At 34.5% G+C, this 20,686-nt stretch overlaps 2 protein-coding genes across 2 annotated transcripts in view; both read left to right on the top strand.

Annotated features, from left to right (window-relative positions):
* LOC149078892 (uncharacterized) overlaps nucleotides 1-6,505 on the top strand; it is a 40,841-nt gene extending 34,336 nt beyond the window's left edge. Inside the window, exons 9-12 of the mRNA XM_089241079.1 lie at nucleotides 1,859-2,050; nucleotides 5,267-5,342; nucleotides 5,641-5,693; nucleotides 6,218-6,505. Of these exons, the coding sequence (XP_089097205.1) occupies nucleotides 1,859-2,050; nucleotides 5,267-5,342; nucleotides 5,641-5,693; nucleotides 6,218-6,337 (441 nt within the window). The 3' untranslated portion in view covers nucleotides 6,338-6,505. The remainder of the gene's footprint in view (nucleotides 1-1,858; nucleotides 2,051-5,266; nucleotides 5,343-5,640; nucleotides 5,694-6,217) is intronic.
* Nucleotides 6,506-17,047: 10,542 nt separating this feature from the next.
* LOC149078891 (carbohydrate sulfotransferase 11-like) lies at nucleotides 17,048-20,143 on the top strand. Its single transcript, XM_089241078.1, has 2 exons — nucleotides 17,048-17,394; nucleotides 19,138-20,143. Exons 1-2 carry the CDS (start codon nucleotides 17,218-17,220, stop codon nucleotides 20,011-20,013), a joined length of 1,053 nt encoding a protein of 350 aa, XP_089097204.1. The 5' UTR covers nucleotides 17,048-17,217; the 3' UTR covers nucleotides 20,014-20,143.
* Nucleotides 20,144-20,686: the final 543 nt, after the last annotated feature.

Below are 20,686 nucleotides of genomic sequence, written 5' to 3'. Positions count from 1 at the left end.
CTGAAAAATAAAATCGCAGAAAAAATTTTCAGTTTCAAAGAAAGGAGTTTAATTTTTTTTTATTATCACGAATATCTTGTTAAGGAATAGAATATTCTAGTTAAAAAGAAATTGTAAAGTTGAGAGACTTTGAATTTTATTTTATACTACATAGACGTTAATTCTTATAAAACTCTCCTGTGCGAGAGGTGTCAAAAATTTTTCAATATTTGAAAAGTTCATTATCAGTATCTCAGACTAATTTATATTCCATCTTTCCGAAGCGCTGTTGAAAACCACCTTGATGGCTGGCAGGGCTTTCCTTTTCCCAACATGGCCCAGCCGTAAGGTGACCTGCTTATATCCCACAAGGGACAGAGCGGGGGGGCCATGTTTGGTGTTTGTGTGTTGAAAACCACCTACACATTTTCTCATTCTGTCGAACCACGTTTTGAGAGAAAAACACACGCATCTTTGATTTTTCAAAATGCCATTCAGTACCTCTTTTTGTTGCTTGATTGTAATATGAGGATATGAATCGGGTTTCTCGCATTTTGAACATTACATAAGAGAACGAAAAAAACAAAATCATAAGAACTAGGTCACCAGTTAAACGAGACAAAATTTCAGCTGATTATTGACTATGGAAGGTCAATATTACGGCTTCACTGTTGGCTGGTACACTCGTGATGGAGAAGCCGACCTGAAATTAGAGTATTAGGGTGCCTTTTAGGACACTTTTCCAGAATCCCTTCAAACCAGACTGATATGTGTCAAGGGCTTATACAACTGACTTATGCAAAAAAGAATTCATCAACGAAAATTCTCTGCCTTTAGACAACATAAGCCGGTGTATCTAGACCCTCATATGAATTACGGATAGGGATATCATATTCATGTGCGTTGCTATCTGGTGGCCAATGTCTGTATATATGACCATCGTTCAAGTTAGGTCTGACTGTCCATTATACGGTCCTTTTCAGTGTATATCTGCTCTAAGAAAATAAAAATGTTCGTTCCTTCTGTAGCGTAGTGGTCTAGCGCACTCGCCCTGGATTGCGATGAGATTGTGGTTCGATTCCCGCATAGGCAGTATTTTAAACTAGTGGTTTTCAAACGCCAGTTCATTGGGATTTCCTGCTGGTCCACAAATCATTTCGTCCAAGTCAAATTCACGCAGTCGTTGCATAATTTCTGATTTGGCAAAATAAATAAATAAATAAAAAATAAACAAAACAAAACCGTCTCTACATTCGTTTCTATTTGTCCTGTACATCAGAGGTCTGAAAACTATTTCATTTCCGCTGATCCGTGAAATTATTTAAATTTTTTTACCGGCCCGCTGGTGTAAAAATGTTGAAAAACACTGGTCTATAATCCTTTGTACGAACAGTGGAGAGTGACATCACACACACACACACGTCTTTTCAGGATGTGTAAACAGTCAACTGTTTCTGTTTGTTGATTTTCTAGTTCTCTTGCAATGTGGCCACCTATCAGAACAAAGAATATGCTCCAAGAACATTTTCGATCGATCAAGTTTACGTACATGCGTTACACGCTACAGTCAAGTTCAGAAATAGTAAAGATGCACTTTCGTGACGTTCTAGGAACGTAAAATTTGTTTTAAGGTCATCAATCATAAATACACGAAAGTCTTGTCTAGCATATTCCTTATTGAAAGAGGCAAAGAGGGTGGGGTACCCACAGTTATATATATACTTTGGGAGATTTTATTGGATTTCAAAATTTTTCTGCTGTCTAGAGTGCTGGTAAAAAAGTTAAGTTACATTTAACACTAGACTTTCTTGATTGTGTCTATAAAAAAATTTCGAATGCCCGATTTATTATATTAAACGTTTTTTTTCTTTTTTTCCAGATGTGCAATTTATGTTCAAACACCAGCAGCTTCGATTGGCTGATGTATATATCAGAGTGGGCCGAGGACGGCAAACCTTGCAATAACAGCAAAGTCACAGTAAGGGTAGCCGTGCACAGTCTGTTGAGCGATGCATCCAATAATCTCAGAGATAAGGGGAGTGCCCTGATCTATAATCTTGCATTGAAAGAGGTAAATATTCAACTCTTATGATGACTTACACGAAATGATGAATTGAATGCGTATTTTTCAGCATAGAGTTCCGAGCACTATTGGATCATTATGAGCTGGTAGGCCCCTTGGTCGATGAGAAAATCTTACATACCTGTAAGTGAATTACACCTGCTCTTTAGATGTAGGTGTATAGCATAGAGACACATGTCAGGCAGCTGTACTATCATGTAGTACCATTTGATGTTGAAGTGGGAGAGTGGACGCATGCAAGAAAATGCGCTCCCGATGTGTCTCCAATGTATCGTCTAATTTAATCATTTTAATTAAACTTATCATATTAACTATGTTGTCTTTCTATCACGAAGCGCGTCTCATTCATTTAGTTTGCATACCTAAACGTGAGTTTGGATCAGAATCTCTTGAAAAGAGGTCTTCCACTTGTTCCGTCAAAGTTTTTATAAATAACAGTGGTTTTTATAACCAGGTGTCTCTGGACCCTTTGGGGTCCTTGAAACGACTTCTGAGGAACCGTGAGCTTGGTTGAAAAGACAACTGACTCATTTATTTTATGTAGCACACTGGATATAATTCCCAAAAAGAGGTCTACGGTCTTTATTTTAACCACACAAGGAGTCCGTGGACCACGAAAGGCTGAAAACTCCTGATGGTGAAATGCATAGAAATAATGCATATAGAAGAAACAAAAATATTAAAATATCAATGGAATATCATTAATATCGATGGTGAATGAAATGAAAAAAAATTACACATATTGACATTAGGTATGAACGAAATTCGGAAATTAAGAAATTTCAAGGTTTTCTGTATTCAGACAGTTTTGAGAATTTTTACTTAAAGCGCCTTACCAGATATCGTTATTTTGAAAATCGATGATGATGATGCAACGTTGTCAGAATCCATTATGAATTACTACAGCGGCAGCATCACCAGCGGAATTATGCCCCTCCCACGTATCTGTAGGTACAACTTATTACGGCAAAGAGCCTGCTGCCGTTGCAAATTAGGCACGAAGTTTTGTCTTTCTCGGAAGCAGATTAATTATCGTCTAGGAAGCAGACGCTGGTTCATTACGTAGCGAGAGTAAGTAAGTGATCTGCTTTTCCATCTAAAGCGGCATCGAGAAATTTAATTGGCAAAACTCCTCGTATACGTATACAGGGCACTCGGAAACTTTCGTACAAAACTTGCAGGAAAACAAGTATTAAGATTAGTAGTAGTAGTAGTACGCACTTTGAAAGTGAAAGTATATGAAATTGTTTCGCGGACGCGAGTTTTAAAATCGTTCTCGTGAGGAAACACGAGAGGCTGACGGGTGTTCAGTAAAATACCTAACCGTCACATCTTTTTGCTTTTGACATGTTTTAACTTTACGGAATCCCGATAGACTCTCAAAGGATTCAAGATTTCGCTTCATCTTTCTTTATAATGACTATGATATAAGAAGCGGAATATTATTCTGGAAAATTATTGAATGATGTTTCTCGGTGATGCATAAAAACCTCCACATTCCGGCATGCACCGATTCCTTAGAAATCCCGCAGAGAAATGTATGCGTGGTTCATGTAAGATTAATTACTATAGTGGCTATGTGTGTGTGCAAAACACCACTTAATACACTTGCGTTTCTCAGTTTAAGTAGCTTTTTAAAACGAATTGTGTGCGCCTGTGTGTGTGCATTGTGTAATGCAGCAATTCGGTAGTATAATAAAAATTATATATGTGTTACATACCTGTTGTGCGACATAAGTAAGTAACGAACTAAATAAGTAAATAACTATTTCACACACTACCTATGCATCCTCTACCTGTCTACAGAGTTTTTTGACATTTGAAAGTTCGATAATTGAGAATAATGTACGTAGAAGAATGAAAATTGACACACATGCTGGAAACGACAAGGGTTTTTATTGAAACCTTAAAAACAATTACAAAAATTGTCAGCAGTCACAGCGCTTCGTCTGGTGACAAAACCGAGAATTGAAATGCATCTGTTAGCAAAGATTAGTTAATATATTAATTAAGGAAAGATTAAAAATTTACCCAGCTCCATCTGTTGACAATTTTCGCAATTATTTTGTTAAGGTTTCGATAAAAACCCACGTCGTTTCCAGCATGTGTGTGTCAATTTTCATCCCTATACATACATTTTTCCGTGGATTTCCGAACGATCAAATGTTACATGACTTGTGGATCGTCCTGTTGATACTTTGTCCTAAAACACATCAATATGAATGCCTTTGATCTCTTTGGAGATAATTTTAAAAAGTCAAGACAAAAACATTAAAAAAATTCACGTATGATACGTATAGGCCTACTTATCACTTCTACCTGCCTACTTATCACTTCTGAATTAGATTCAAAATACAACACTTTTCGGAGAAGCATTAAGGGTATGTGTTGCAGACCGTCCGAGTCATCGTCAGTTGAAAAAAAAGGTAGCACTTCTCGGACCCCCAGACGAATTCCTCAACAATCGAATTCCCGTCATGTACACAAAACACACAGCACTTTCTGGCATGCACTAACCCAGTAGAAATTTGGAAATCCCTCTGAGGAATATTTATGGCATGCATGCGTAGTTCCCAGTATATAGTAGTCTATGTTAAGCAACACATCTATAAGGGCTTCGCGACTACAATATTGAAGAGCTATATCAAATATTTCTAGTTTTTTAATATTAAATTAAATCTAGTTTGGGAGAGAGTTACTCAAACAAGATTTAAATACCCAAGTAGTTCTAACTAAAAATATTTAAGTAAACAGTAGTGGTTTTTTTTCAAACTAGACCTCAAATAAGGAAAAGCCTAGAATTTTGGATGTGCTTAGAACAGGGGTTTTAAAAGCGGTCCCCGCGTACTTCGGTGGTCCACATGGTAATTGCACAGGAATCCACATGATGTGTTTTAGGACGAAACATAACAGTCGACGCTCGTTATAACGAACCCCCATGATTCCCTCAAAAACGGACGTCATATCATATGTTCGTCGTAACTAAAGGAAAACATGTTACAGTCGTTGTATGAAAACATGCTACCGGCCATTGTAATATAAGGGTCACTGTAAACATGGAGTCGTTATAATGATCTTCGACTGTGCAAATATCTTAAAAATTACTGATAAACACCGCATGCCTTGTATACAAAATTTTAAACGCTTTAAAGCTGTGGGTAGCGCTTCTTTATTTTTCCTTACCTTTTCTTTATCTACCTACAGCTCTTCGACGATATTGCCACCGAGCTTGCCATGGCAATCCTCCAGGTGCTCCATGGAGAAGTCAGCGAAGAGCTTGGTACAAGATTTCTCTTTCAATACTTTTAATACTTCAATATTAAAGGAAAAAAAACTAATATAACATACTTCGAATGGTTTTTTATGTAATCATTTATCAAATTTGACATTTTACTTCACCGAAGTACATCAATATTTAACATATGCATCGTAAAATTTCAAGTTTTTTAGAAATCAAATGTTTTGTGTATAAATTAATTTTCGCATTTGTACGCATTAATTCTCGTATTTATACACATGTTTTTTTGATCGTTGGAAATGAGTGCAAACATTTTCATCGTGTCGATTTCTCTTTGTAGCGTTCAGGTGTTTGACTGCTTTGCAAAGATTTATGGCTATAAGTTACAACGAAGTGAGTTTAATCATATAGTTTTTAGTAATTTTAATCTATTCATCAAATTGTTTGAACTTTCATGAATTCCAGAGAAACAAGGACGTGCTTAACCCTTTAAGCGGTATTCACGAGATATCTCGTGCCCTTGAAGACCTGTTATTTAAGCATTGGCAGCCAAGTTATTTTACGAAGCTGGGCTGGAAGAGATCTCGTCAACGGGATAAGTCCGGTGGCGGAGACCCTGGCGTTCTTCTTCAGCCAAGTTATTTCAAAAAATTTCTCGAAGGAAATATTTTTCCCATTTCCCCCTAGTTTGCACCTGCTGATTACTTCATTAAAATAGATATGACATTTTGAACGGGATGTAATGATTTCTGCTTTGCCGCTTAAAGGGATAGGCAATCAAAATAAATAAATATTTACTAATTTGGTTTCATTTATTTAGCTTAATTATTTACTGAAATCGTAAACTTAGTAATAAAATTAATGTTTTTCGTTTATCAATTTCGAAATATTTTTATACACAAATTGTTTCTTTTTAGCTCCCCGCCCTGATGAAGATGTTGGGACCGGACGTTAAGAAATTCTTCAATATGTCGGAGCGTGTAAATCAGCTGGCTGAAGAAATACACACAAAGCTCAGTGTTACTACATTTGCATAAATTTGTGTCGAATTGAGTGCATCGGACTGACAAAATTTTGTGGGAAAAAAATCGACGCCAATTGTTTTTTGAAAATAACATTTTTTTTGTATCATCTCAACCTGCTTTTTTTTCTTTCTTTTTTATTTCTGTGGAAATATTAGCAATAAATTCAAAAAAATACATAAACATGTGAATAATTTAGTTTCTGGGTAACTCTTACTATCATACGTGCCGAGTATGCAGTGTGCATATACAGTCGGTCATGCTTAGTCGGCCAACGGGTAATCCAATATCCCGCTAAAACTTATAAAATCCTCCGGAATCACAATTTTCTCTATAGACACAATGTTAACGCAACCCCAAATGAGATAATTTCTGAAACTTCCCCCCCCCCCTGATCTAATTAAAGTGAAAAATCTAAATCTAAATCACTAAGCAATTCACACGACAATAGTGAATACATATCAACCACTCCATGTACATAATATATTTCATGAATGAAGCAAATTATTAAGGTAATTGTTTTATTTTTGTTTAGAGGGCACCAAATTTTCACTTTAAAAAAATTCCACTTTAAAGTAGTTACTGGCCTCCAAGTATTCAATTTGTTTTCCATAGGTACATTTGATTATTTTATTTTTGTTCTTTGTTGAGCGAATAGAAGACGCTAACTTTTCTAATGAAAAGTAAAATTTTAGTTATTGTGTGATCATTGTAATTATAAATATATAATTTTTCATTTCATTGATTGCTGATTTATTTGAGAAGCTTTATTAATATTGACTCTTCATCGGTTTTCAACGTACAAACTATGCTAAAGGGATAAAATGACAATTGAATTGTTCCCCCGCATGGTTGGATACCAACGATTCCAGCACACAATATCAGATTAAGCGTGGCCGACTGTATGTATCATAAGTCAACTTATGGCTCGCTTAGGGACCAAGCAATGACATAAAAATTCTGATTCAGAGTGGTTGAGGGAGGGAGGGGGGGGGGAATAGAATGCATCCAAATAAACAATTTTCACATGGAATTTAACGGTCATGAAATTATGACCTTCAATAAACGCCACTTCAACTGGAAGAGAGGAGTAGTTTGCAGCACTCCATGTAAACAAAGGGTTCATATTTTTTTCAAGGCCACGGCTCACGAAACTGCCATTGCTTCTGAAATTGATATCGTTGCAGAAATTTACGGTTGATGTAAAATACCTTAAATTTTCAAATAAAAGTAGCGGCGAAGGTAATTCTGGTAAGAAATCTATTTCAGCGATCATTCGATTCAATAATCGTAGCTCTGATGTTTTCCCACCCACAGGAAAAATTCCAAACTGCCCACCCGGAGTGTTGGCAAAGAACACCGATTTTCTACCACAGTTTCAGATTATGCTTCCTAGAATGTACTTTGTTTTGATTTCCTCTTTCTTCGAAGTTTTTACGTGGAGCTTCGAACACCCGTATGTCTCTAAAAAGAAATGCGTTAACTTATTACACGATTGGTGGTATGTTATTACGTTAAAAGAGAGAGAGCGAGAGAGAAAAAAAAAAGCGAAGAAACTATTTTTTCATTTCACCTTAATTACTTTTGTTAAATTGAGTCTCTGTGAAGAAAATTTTGTGAGGAATTTCTTTCAGCAGCAATAATTACTGTGATATTGGTCTTAGATATCATTGACTCATGTCACTTCAAAAACTTCTGTTACAGAAAATGCTATTTTCTAAAAATTGCTTGGTAGACTTAATCGGGATTATCCACTTCTCTCAGAAGTTCGAGTTAAAACTCATCTGTTTGAGATCATTGTATGTTCATTTACTTACCGTGTACGCAGTTTAGCAACAATAGGGTGAAGTTAGGAGAAGAAATTCATTTATACTATAAGAAATCGACTTTTTTTTTTCCTCAAGTAGAAATGATGAGAGAGACTGGTTTTGACAGCTTCAGTTCAATCTAGTCACAAGCAACGAAACGGTGAAACACTTCACAAATTATAGGAAGAACAATTGACTGAACAAAAAGCGGAGATAATTTCGGAAAGAAAAGTTACATATTACTCCATGGGAATCGAACCACCAACCTCTCACTTTCCAGGTGAGTGCTGTATCATTAAGCTACAGACGAGAGACATGTTCTGACCTTAGAACACTATGTTCTTTAAATTGAACGGGACTGCGAGGTAGGCAGCCTCCTAACTCAGCAACAGCTGTTCTAAGGTTACAAAATATCCGTCCTCTGTTGTTGAATGGTAAAGCACTCGCCCGGTTAGCAAATGTCTGTTCTCTGCAGCTTAATGGTAGATCACTCTCCCAGACAGTGAGAGGTTGATGGTTCGACTCCTCATAATAAATGAACACCAGGACTCTGCCGTTGCTGAGATCTCTTCGAGTCCAGCGTTGCGGCTATGTCTGGAATAAAGTGTGCGTACTTAACAGTCTCAGTGCGTATCTAGTGTTGTGTTTGATTTTTCTGGGCTGCCATATGTGTTTCAGAAATTAAGTTAGTAAATTGTATTGATTGAATATATTGTATACCTTTCTAGAGGAATGTGATTTGATTTCACAAAGAGGAATGTGACTTTTCTTATTGAAATTATCTTTGCATGGTATTGAGTCAATTTTAGTTAATTTTTACAAACAAAAACGTATTAAAATATACTTATTAAAATAAAAATAAAACCAAACAATGCAGCATAAGCAAAATCAGATATAATTAGTTGATTTTTGAGTGTTATACGATAACTAAAACTGAATTAACGTAGATTCTGCAGTCTCCAACATAATGTTTTCAATAATGAAAGTGCTGCGGCGGATATGCCATGAAAAACGGGAATAATCAAAATGAATGTATCCCGATTGGATTTTATTACGCCATAAAACATAGAATGATTTAATACAAATTTCAATGCAGCAATTTTGACAATATAAATTTAATGCTTTTATACAACAAATAAGTCTTACAAATAAGTATTTATATCTTTTGATGATCTTATAACGGTAGAGTATCGGCAATTTATAGTTGTTTAATTCATTTCAGTCATGCTTATTTATATCAATATAGATCGGAAATATTTCAAATGCATAATTAATACGGTTCTTATGATGTGACAAAACAAATGAAAATAAATAAATAATAAAATTCACAACATAAAACAAAATATCTCACACGAAAATTCTAAACTATAAAATAAACTTCAATAACAAACCAATATCATTAAATACAACGATTACCCCGAATACTTTTAAAATCCATTTAAATAACCATTAACGTAAAATTCAACAAAAAAGTAGTGAAAATTTCAATCAATCCTCATCATAGCATAAAAAAATACTTAAAATAATTCTACATTTTTTTTTTTGTTTCGTATAAGAAAGAACGTTCTTTAAATAATGGAAATTCGAAATGTAATACATTTTTTGTGTCTAAATCAAATGTAAATGTTTCGCTAAGAAAAACCTAAACGGATTTTTGTCGATATTCTAAATTACCATTGGGTGTTTCATTCTGGTACTAATGGGATATTTTTTAGCAGGTAATTTATGAAAGAATTTGAAATAGACGTTCTCGAAGAAACAAGAAGATACGAGAATTCCATCACATGCATTAAAACCACGAATCAATTTCTTGACGAGATTAGAAATTCAGATTACAGAATTTTCGATAAACATTTCCTCTCTTCTTCCAAAAAGAAATTTTCTCTCTCCTTTTACAAGCCTTTATTCTCCTTAAGCTTATTCCATAGTACTCTTTCTTGGAAATTGGGTTTTTCTTTTTTCAAGTTTAATATCCAATTCCAATTTTCTATAAAGTGAGGGAAAAGAAAATCTTATAAATACAGTTTTTTTTAAATTTAATTTTTTTTTTCCATGTAATTCTTTCTTCATATTCAACGTTTGCTCGTTGTTTTTTTTTCTATACTTTCTCCGTGTTTTTAAGTGGAAATTTTCGGTTAGAGACGGCAAAAAGAAACCATGCATGTCATGTTACGTGGAGAGAAAGATACTAATCTGATTTTGTCGCGTTTTAAAATTTACGTTATTTACCTTTAATCGAGAATATTTACGTGTGAATGAATTATTCTCCAGAGATTGGAGAGAAATTTGAGATTAAATAAATTACGATGCGCTGATTCACGGCATGATTTTAATTGAAGATTTTATAATTTTTATTGCTCGTCTATGATACAAGTTTCATTGCGATGTGTGTTTGTGTAATTTTTTTCTGGTGTCAGACTGTGTAATTTAATATGACTATAGATATTAGTGATATACCGGTGATTTAGTTAAGATTTGAAAAATTTATATCTCACGGGTTAAGGGAAGAAATTCGCGTGGAAACACGTGGAATGACGTGTGTTGTATCAAACCAACAAGAGAGCGATTCGCATTGATAATTTCAATGATGCCGAATAGGTTGCACTGGGCAGCAAGGACATCAGTGACATTGCATATGTTAAATATAGAAATATAATGCATATAGAGAGGGAATTAGAAGAACGAGATTTCTCAATTTTTATCTCTATCTCTACTGCTGCCATCTTGGGACCATTTGCTGAAATTAAGGGAAGCTGCTAAGTCTCTAGTTCAGCGTGTCACACCATAGTGTGTGTTATAAGGAAAGGAAAGTCGTATAGCGCTCTTTACCTTTGCTATCGAATTTATTGACCAACTCTATCGCATAGAGAGACGTTGTGGTTAAATGTACATGGCTGATCTCTCTCGCATAGTACCAATTAGTATAATCTCGGCTACCACACTTGTTTTTCTATTACTTCTTTTCATGTTAGATTTATTTTTATTATTATTAATATTTTGTCATTAATGCATTATGTAACATTTTGGTGAATTATACATAAGCGATTTAATTTTTGTACCCATAATAACACTTGCATTTATCGCATAATATTCCTTTTCTTACTATTGATTTTGCTGATCAACTCTATTGCATAGAGTGGCGTTTTGATGAAGTATGCGTGGCTGCTCTTTGTGCATTTTACTATTCTGATGGTAGCATTTATCGGATTGTATGTTTGTGTTTTTTTTCTTTCTATTAACATACAAGCACTTCACATATACACAAACACACACAAACTTGTCTATAACCCCTTCATAGCTATCAAGGGCAGTCTGTAAGTCACCAGCAGCTCCTTCGGGCTGAGCAGCGACGAGAAAAATTAAATTCTGTCAGTCTATTATAGCGCTCTTGACCCGATCCTGATTGCTGGAGGACTGGAGTTCGATTTCCAGCGGAGACCAATAGACTTTTCTATCCGAGTACATCTTGGCGTAAGAGTCTACGAAATGTGGAGCCAATTCTTTCCAAATATGATTAATACTTGACAAATACCACTGAATTTTACGGAATAGTATGAAATTTCGGTCATATATTGTTGATTAGCAAGCACGTAACAAATACGCACAATATGTCCTTTTGGTATGACTCAAAAATCTAACGAATCACCGGGAAAGGTCTTTCAAACCAGGATGTCCAATGACTTAAAGTACGTATATGAATTATTTTCATTTAAAAATAATCTATTCAAGAGGATATTCTACGTATTCTGATAAAGTATATTTGAAAATTCTAATTAAAAAGACTGTGTAACAACATGATCTATCATAACTAAATACAATGAATTTCTGGAAAATTTAATAAAAAACAAAATTTTCAAGCCCACAAAAATAATGTGTCTATCCGAATACAATCAAAAGATATCACACAGTTTCGAGCAGTTGGGATTCTCATTAGTAAGGTTGATAATAATAATATTAAAATATATGAATATGCATGTCAAAATCAGAGTTTCTTCAAAAAATAAGAACGAAGAAAATATCTCATCAAATTAAATCCACTTCTCGAAGTACAACACAAATAAGTTCGTCAAACGCTATTCTGAATTCTACAAACTGACAAATGGATTTCCATTCTGTGTACATAGAACACTCGCTATTCCGCAATCTCGTTAATAGATCTCCGTGTGTTGTGTGTGGTTTTGTTATTTTCTTCGCTTCCGAAAACAGCGAAAAACCGAATCCAAAGTCACGAAATGCAAAATAGGAATCAAGCGAATAAATAGTGAGTAGTAGTAGTAGTCGTATGTGCAATTAATGCGACAAGAGATATCAATTTTCCGAGAGCTGTTTAGTATTCAGTGCTACTTTTTTATTTTTGCTTTCTCTCGTATGTGTATATCTTCTTTTTATTTTATCTCCTCTTCCTCCGTTTCCTCTGGAATGGTCTAAGATTCGACTTAATCAGAGTGGTTGCCTGATTAGCATTGCTAATAGCTGAAATTATTAAAATTGTTCTTCTCAACACTCTAGGGAATTACCTCGTTCTTTGACTTTCATGGATGAATTCAAGCTCGCACGTACGTTTCGGGAAAGATGCTCCGAGATCTTATCTCCTATTTTTTTTTTTTATTGACTAAAGCTCCATGAAAAGAATATGCTTCACGGCATTTGCATAATCTTTCAGCATTCGCTTGAAACTATTTGCGGTTTTCTTATATTTATTTGTGCCCGTAAATCGTTATAAGTTAGATATAGACATTTAACACCGGATTAATTCTCGCATTTTTTTTCAGATTGTTAGATTTCATTTAAAGATTATTTTCATAAGGACTGTGACAAATACATTCCGAGTCTTCCTCATGGGCATTTTCGCACGGCCCCGTGTTTAATGCTTCCCCCAAAATTTATAATAGTAAATATTTTACTTAACTTTTTATAAATTTAATTTGGTTGAATTTTGGAATATCAGTGAACACTTTCCCTAAATCACAGCATATTATTTCCAAAGTGCCCATTATTAGTAAAGCCTATTAAATGTCAATTTTAATATTATACCAATAAGCATTAGACTTAACACACAGCATGTACAATGCAACTACCGCACTATTGACTCAGAAAGAAAAAAATATGTTTCAATGTGTAACAGTCTTTTGTTCGGTTTCTGAATTTCACATATTTTTGACTGTAAAATGATTTCTAAAACGATGACAAGAAAGTTCGCATGCTTGATCAACGTGAAATCCTCATGAAGATTCTGTATATTTGCAATGCAAAAGTTTATGCATCTGATTTTGCAAACACTCTTTCCAGACGAACTGTAACAATTATCACCCTTGGTTCAGGTTGGTGACACAACGACACAAATGCTAAATAACTCTAGAGGTTTAAAAGAGACATTTCACCAAATGTTGATGCAGTATCGAATCATTAACAACATCACCAATATCAAACTGTGTTGCGGAATAAGATCATTCTTCTTATTAAAAAGGATAAATTCGTCAGTTCGCCTCTTTAACTTTATTGTGTATTGAAGCTGATAACTCAAAAATTAGATTTTGATGGCGTTATCAATGATTTTGCTCCTATGAGAGAGTGCGATTGATTGTAAGATATTTCAAGGAAAACTTAATTACATTTCTTATTTAAAAATAGTGCATATCATTTTTTGATGGGTTTGCAAGCATGTATTGCATTTGATGACGTACCACAACGTCTTCCTTTCGGCCACAGTCCAGGGCCCCTTTACCTCTTTTGCCCAAGGGGGCCTAATCAAGTCACAGTCAGTCCCTGCTAATCAGATCCCTTTGCAAGTCATTTCATTCATTACATTTATTATTTAAAAATAGTGCGTATCCTTTTTTGATGGGTTTACAAGCATATACTTTATTGATGACGTATTACAACGTCTTCTTTTCGAGCACAGTTGAGCCCTTCCCCCCATCTTCCCGCGCTTTACCTCTTTCGTCCAGGGGCCCAATGAAGTCAAAGCCGGTCCCTGCTAGTCAGGTCCCTTTAATTGATTCTGATGAGATTTCAATCGCCATTTATAGACTGATGTTCCACTTATTTAATACAGAAGGATCGAATTATAACGATCATTGTGTGATGCTGTTTGAAGCTCGAAACAGCTGTGGAAGTACAGAATAATAATAGTGTAGAAGCTTAAAAATCTCTAACTATATGCTATTAAATTAATTTCCTTAATATTTCCTCCCCTTTTTCGATCATCCTGCGCATAATACGTAATAGTCTACAATTTAATCCATAATAATATGCGCCATTTATTTAGTCCATTGCGATCAGTGTTTTTCTTATGCTTGCCTATATCAAAGCTGACAATCGTACTTGTGCCATTCTTCAGCAATCAATTTTTAATGCGTGTCACTAATTTTTTGACACATTGCTCGAAATTTTTTACTAGACACCCCGTATTTTAGATAAATTTAACAGCATATCTGAAATTTTGTGAAATTGTAAAATTATTTATTTATTTTATTTAAATAAATTCGTTCTTTTTGAGATGCTATCACCGATTCATATTATGTGCTTGAAACTTAGCAACAGTAGGCTATAAGGTATAGGAGGGAACTGTATACTACATTTCCTTCAGAAAATTTCTCATTCAGAACCAAAAATTCTTTCTTATTTCAAAGTGCACGAAGTATCTAAGTTTTTTACTAATTTGAGAATTTTTATGGGAAAATTACATGCGTTTCTCTCAGTATAAATGGTGTGTGTCAGGTTTATCATCGTGGTTCATTCTATAATATTTACCTACATTGTTATACGAAGGTTCCGATAGATGGCTGATGCGAAGATAAATCCAGGAAGGAAAACAACTGTCTTTGCGGATAGTCGAACCCACCTATTTTCACTTGACGAGTTAGCGCATGAGACTACAAAGGCAACGAATTCCTCTTGTTAGAGCTCGTACATGGACAAACAAACCTAATTCACAAGGAAAGGGTGGGTTCAGAAGTGTCGTTCTAAAAGTAATGAAAAAATTCAAGTGCATTTATCTCACCCAGGGGAAGAAAATAGCGGCAGAGTGCAATCATATATTAAAGACGCAAAAAAAAAAAAAAGTAACAATCGGCTACACACCGCCTCTCGCACATCTCGGAGATATCTATAAAAACCTACTTTGCACTCTTTTTTCCGTTCTTTCTTCCATCTCCTTTCTGCTCAAATTTTTTAATAGAAACTGCACAGTTATTTCTCTTTCTTTGTCTGACCTTTGCAGGCTGTCTGGCGACTTACAGATCACAAGGGGTGGTATGTGAAAGGAAGAGACAAGTTTGTACATGTGCGTGAGTTGTGTAGTGTATGTATGTGTAGAGAATGAAAAGAGCCAGTATAAGATTGTTCACAAATCTCTGCAAAATGAGTGCTCATCGAGATAAAACACAAAACACAGTCGAAAGAATAAAAAGGGGAAAAATGTTGATATTATATGCTACCAAAAACTCCAAAAATATGAAATGTTACACAATCGAGAGACACTAATCAGAAGTATTTAATCAATACAAGATGAGAGTTCGTGCCGAACTTTGGTGCAAGCAAGTCCAGCCGGCACTACAGACACTGTAGGACTGGCATCAGATATTCAAGAACGTCAGAGGAAAAAGTTATAATGAAGACAAAATACACACCAATTCTGTATTGTAATTACAGCAATTACAAAATCACATGAATTTAATACATTATTGGTTCATCAAAAAATAAAGAAAAATAACGATAAGAATCAAGAATACGAAAAAGAACCACATCGCTGACATTGCAAAAAAAAAAGGAAATACAATTGCAAGCTATGTATAAATAAGATAATGCACGAAGAGTAACATGAATAAATGTGATTTACTGCGAAAAAATGAGATATAACTGCTTCTGAATTGTGATCACAGCACTTGCAATATCAAATGAAATTGATACATTATTTGCTTGTTAATAAAAATAATCAAGAATAAAAAATAGAACTATATTTGCTGACATAGCAAAATTAGGGAGGAATTACAATTGCAAGGTATGACGAACGTAATACACGAGTAAGATATAAGAGCAACCACATGAATAAACGAGATACGGGATTTTTTAAAATAAAATATTAGTTTTATATAGCTTTATATTAGAAAAATACTACTATACTACCCTGCATAGATTAAGTTCTGAAAATCACATCAGTTCAACCAATCCACGCTCAGAACGTCATGTACTGTTTGGATTTAAGGATCATGATAGACAATGATAATTTTTTTACCGGTTCAAGATATGACGATTAGCATGCATTTATCCGAGGGAAGCCTTAGACTACAACGACCTCTCTAATTGATATTGTGAAGCTTTAACCATTACATAATGTTAAAATAGCGGAGAGCGAGCGACATCATCTTCGGCTGTATTGTTACGTATATAATTAAGTCTGTTGTAATTTAGCCTACGATATTTATCTGTAATTTACTCTACAATATCAATCTTTAATAAATATTAGTCAACAATATTTATCATATTATACATATACGCCATTACAGCAAACTTTTGCTGCCCGTTCCACAGCATTATTCATAAACTTGTAAAGCTAATGATCCGATTTTAATCTTTTTTTTTTGCAAAACAATTAAAATTTCTAAGTAAAAACATACGTAAATTTTATTTTGAGTTAGTGTATATCTTTTACTGTGTTATTGTATTTTTATTAATGTCTTAATCGTTGTTTTGGCTTCAGCTAATCTCAAGTTTTAGTCACAGTTATGACTACGTTTGGGTTACGGCAGACGTCCCTCTCATATTTAATTCATGTGAGAGGAGATAATTATCCTAACAGCTATTCAAACTTACCTCGAGCTTCGAATAAATTCACTTGTTCAAATAGAGTTTGCCTGTGAGGTGCTTGGAAAACATTTGGGAAAAAAACAACAATATTTTGTTCATTTGCTTGTAGAGTACTTAGCACGCTGGAGCTAATTTACATCAGTAAGTCAGAATGCGTTTGAGCATTCAATGATGGAAGGTAAAGAACTGATGATGTATAATCGTTTTCTGCCGATTTATTTATTGTTTTCGTGTTTCTACATTCGCTTAAGAAAAGCCTGAACGTTTAATTCGCGACACATGACGTCGATTTCATGCGCAGGAAGTCGGACGGAACGATTTTTGATCTTGGTTTGTTTGATTGTTCTATGCTATTGCGTTATAGAGTCTTTCAATTTCATGCCGACGAAAAATGTTGTGCCAAACTTTTGGAAAGCTGAAGAGTGTACAGAACCATCAAGGGATAATATTACTTTGGTAAGTTGACGGCTTTAGTCGTTTATTTTATATCTAATTCGTTTTTTCGACAAACTAAATGTTCAAGAAAATTCAATGACTTTCTCTGAACTTCTTTTCCCGAGAACTCAGACAATATTGAATAATCAGATGGAGATCAAAATTAGCGGCATTAGTTTTAACGAGAGTTCTTTAATTTTATCATCAGGAATATGCAAAAATTTGTTTCATTATTATTTTTGTTTCAGGATTATTTCGCATTAGAAAATTTAAAGGTAAGTTTTCTCGTTATCAGGAAATGATGAATAAATAATCAAAATCAAATCAGAAAGTAATGAAAAATCAAAATAGGATTGAAAACTGTTTAAAAAAAAATCAATATATAAACAACGTGAAATCTTAAAATAAGGAATAAATAATGAAAATAAAATCATGAACTAAAGAATAATTAAAAATATATTAAAATCAGAAAATAATCAATAAATAAACGAAGTGAAATCAGAAAAATAGGGAATAAATAGTAAAAATTAATTCAAAAAATTAATGGGTGAATAAAAAAGTAGAAATCAGAAAATAATTAATAAATAAATCAAAGTGAAGTCAGAAAGCAATTTCGGAACATTGTTCGAATGATGTTTGTCTTTTGCAGAAGTTTTCTGCAATGGCGTCCTATATAAAAGAAGTTCGGGTAATATGGACTATTACTTTTGTTTTTTCGATTATTCAAATTCGAAACATGATAGAAACCTGAAACTTGCATGTCTACAAAATTTGGATTCTTGTATTTGCCTTAATACGTGTACTGTATTTAAAAAATAACTATTATATTTCACGAAAAAGCATTAAAATATCATTTTCGTCGGGTAATATGGAATGGGGAGGGGGTTCAAAATGAATAAAATTAATTCGGATTGTTAAAAAACAAGTTTTATTGTGTCTATGGCAGTGAAAAATAAAAATTTCATTGTTTGCTTTTGTAGTTGATGATGCGGTGGTGTCATAGTCTACAAGAGTCACAAATGCAATCTTCCTATTCTGCCCAAAACAGTCAAGGTGGGCTCACAGAAACTGGACACACATTATTTCTAGACATTTCCTCTTTTATCTTACTAAGCTTTCGATTTTGAAGATATATTCTAGACAAACTGAGATAATATTTATAGTATTCCATATCATCCGGCACACCATCCGTGAAAAACTAGCGTTCCAACTAACCAGAGAAGTATCTATCACAAGCTAAAATTTAGCACAGCATAATAAAATCAAACGCTTTGATACACACATTGTGCTTAGTTTCAAATTATTGAGAGAGCACATTTCTAATAATTAATAAATACTTTTGAAAACTTGCCTAAGAAAATTTATGGAAGTGGGAAAACAAATATTCTCCTATAGCAGCCGTGATTGTGGTGACAACCGAGTGACATTGAATCTATCGCATCACTGGGGCATTTTGAGTTGTCTTTTATCACTGTTCTACTTGGAGGTCATACCTGAAGGCGGAGGATATTCGGTATATTCCATATTACCCGACTATTCCATGATACCCGCACTTCCTATACATATACACTCGTATAGGCGATTAATTCTAAAGTAATTGCTATTCATTTATGAATGCTGTTAAATATTTTTAGTATTTATATTGCCATGAATCGACATTTTATAATTATATAAAATCTAATACACTATTTTCATACATCGACCTGATATATAATAACAAAAATATTAACATAGTAAAACATGACTTCTCACGTTCCTTTACAGCCTGACTACGAATCCTTGCTCAGTGAAAGTGAATACTACCAGAGAGTGATGCAAGTCAAGCAGGTTTGTCACAACAGTTTCATAGCTAACCTGAGCAGTTTAATCGTAGACCATCCTGTACCGGAAAGGCGATCATTCAAAAGTCACTATTGCAACGCCAAAAAGTGTCCGATAATCATCGACGAAGAAAGAATGTTCATGTTATGTTTCATACCTAAAGTCGCATCAACCGAGATCAAACATTTCATGTTGGACGTGTCTGGGATATCGGTCAATGAAAGCTTCATCAACGACAGCTCCTCACTTCACGATTTCGCGAACCACGCGTTGAGAAGGATCAGCCCCGTCAAGAGTTCTTCCAGGTCAACCGAGCCATTCTTCAAAGCCATCTTCGTCAGACACCCGTTCGATCGATTGGTATCAGCATTCCGCAGTAAGGCCGAAACCTCGCGAGAGAAGAACAGATTTTTCTACAAAAACTATTGGAACAAAATAATGCGCGTTTACAGGAGAAACTCCACGATCGACGAACATTCTCGGATAACTTTTAAGGAGTTCGTTCGTTATCTCATCCATACATCACCATGGTATTACGATGACCATTGGTCTCCGTACTGGAGCAGGTGTGATCCCTGCCGCGTGGATTACAACTTCATCGGGAAGCTCGAGAGTGCTTCCATCGACTTTCCGTACGCATTCCGGAAAATGAGGATAAATGACTTCCCAGATAAGTGGTCAACAAGAAATTATAGTGGTCAACATTCTATCGCTCTCCGATATTTCTCTGACATTCCTCGAGCTCATATCATCAAACTATATCAGATATATTGGCTGGATTTTGCACTTTTTGGCTACACTTTGGATGGATTCATTTGAATTATTTTTCCTACGATTAGTTTATGTGTTTTCAAGTCACCCAATTTCAGCGAAAGTTCTCGATTTGAAAATGCTAATTTTAACATCAAAATTTAAAAGGAATTTTTAAAAAAAATAAAATTTTTTAACAAAAAATAATTATAATAAAATATTCAGTCAGATAAATTACATCATGGATATTACATTAGTGTATAATTACATTCCTCATACGCCCATCTATTTTCCTTAATGATATTTCTGATGTAAATCAAGTAGTTTTCCGTTCTTAGGAGGCGTTGACTCCGTTATTAGAATTCATTGATTCCTATCATTACACTACCTATCGTCTGATGAAAAAATCCAACGAATTGACGGGAAAAGGCGCGGTTTGCACTAAAATACTTATACGGTCTGTGGTTTTTGTTTTCTTTTTGATAATTTAAAAAGTGTTCAAATTTCACTCATGGATGGCGCTGAATAACGAACAACTTAGCGCATACAGGGTGTACCACAGAGGGTTTTATGATTTTAATAGGAAGTAACTCGGAAACTGCGATTACTGGAAGGAAAAAAAATAAGTGGTATTGCTTATTTTGAAAGCCGTAAAAATCTGATACAGAAGTTTCAAAATTAGTTTCGAATGTCGTCAGCAGATGGCGCTGTACGCTGTAGTCGCAGTGGGGAGACTTCCTAC

This window comes from Pholcus phalangioides, unplaced genomic scaffold, assembly GCF_987345545.1.
Source record: "Pholcus phalangioides strain wild (caught in Gottingen) unplaced genomic scaffold, Ppha-v1.0 ptg000013l_1, whole genome shotgun sequence".
NCBI lineage: Eukaryota > Metazoa > Arthropoda > Arachnida > Araneae > Pholcidae > Pholcus > Pholcus phalangioides.
The sequence above is the reverse complement of the archived record's forward strand: the minus strand, read 5'-3'. Positions and strand labels throughout refer to the sequence as shown.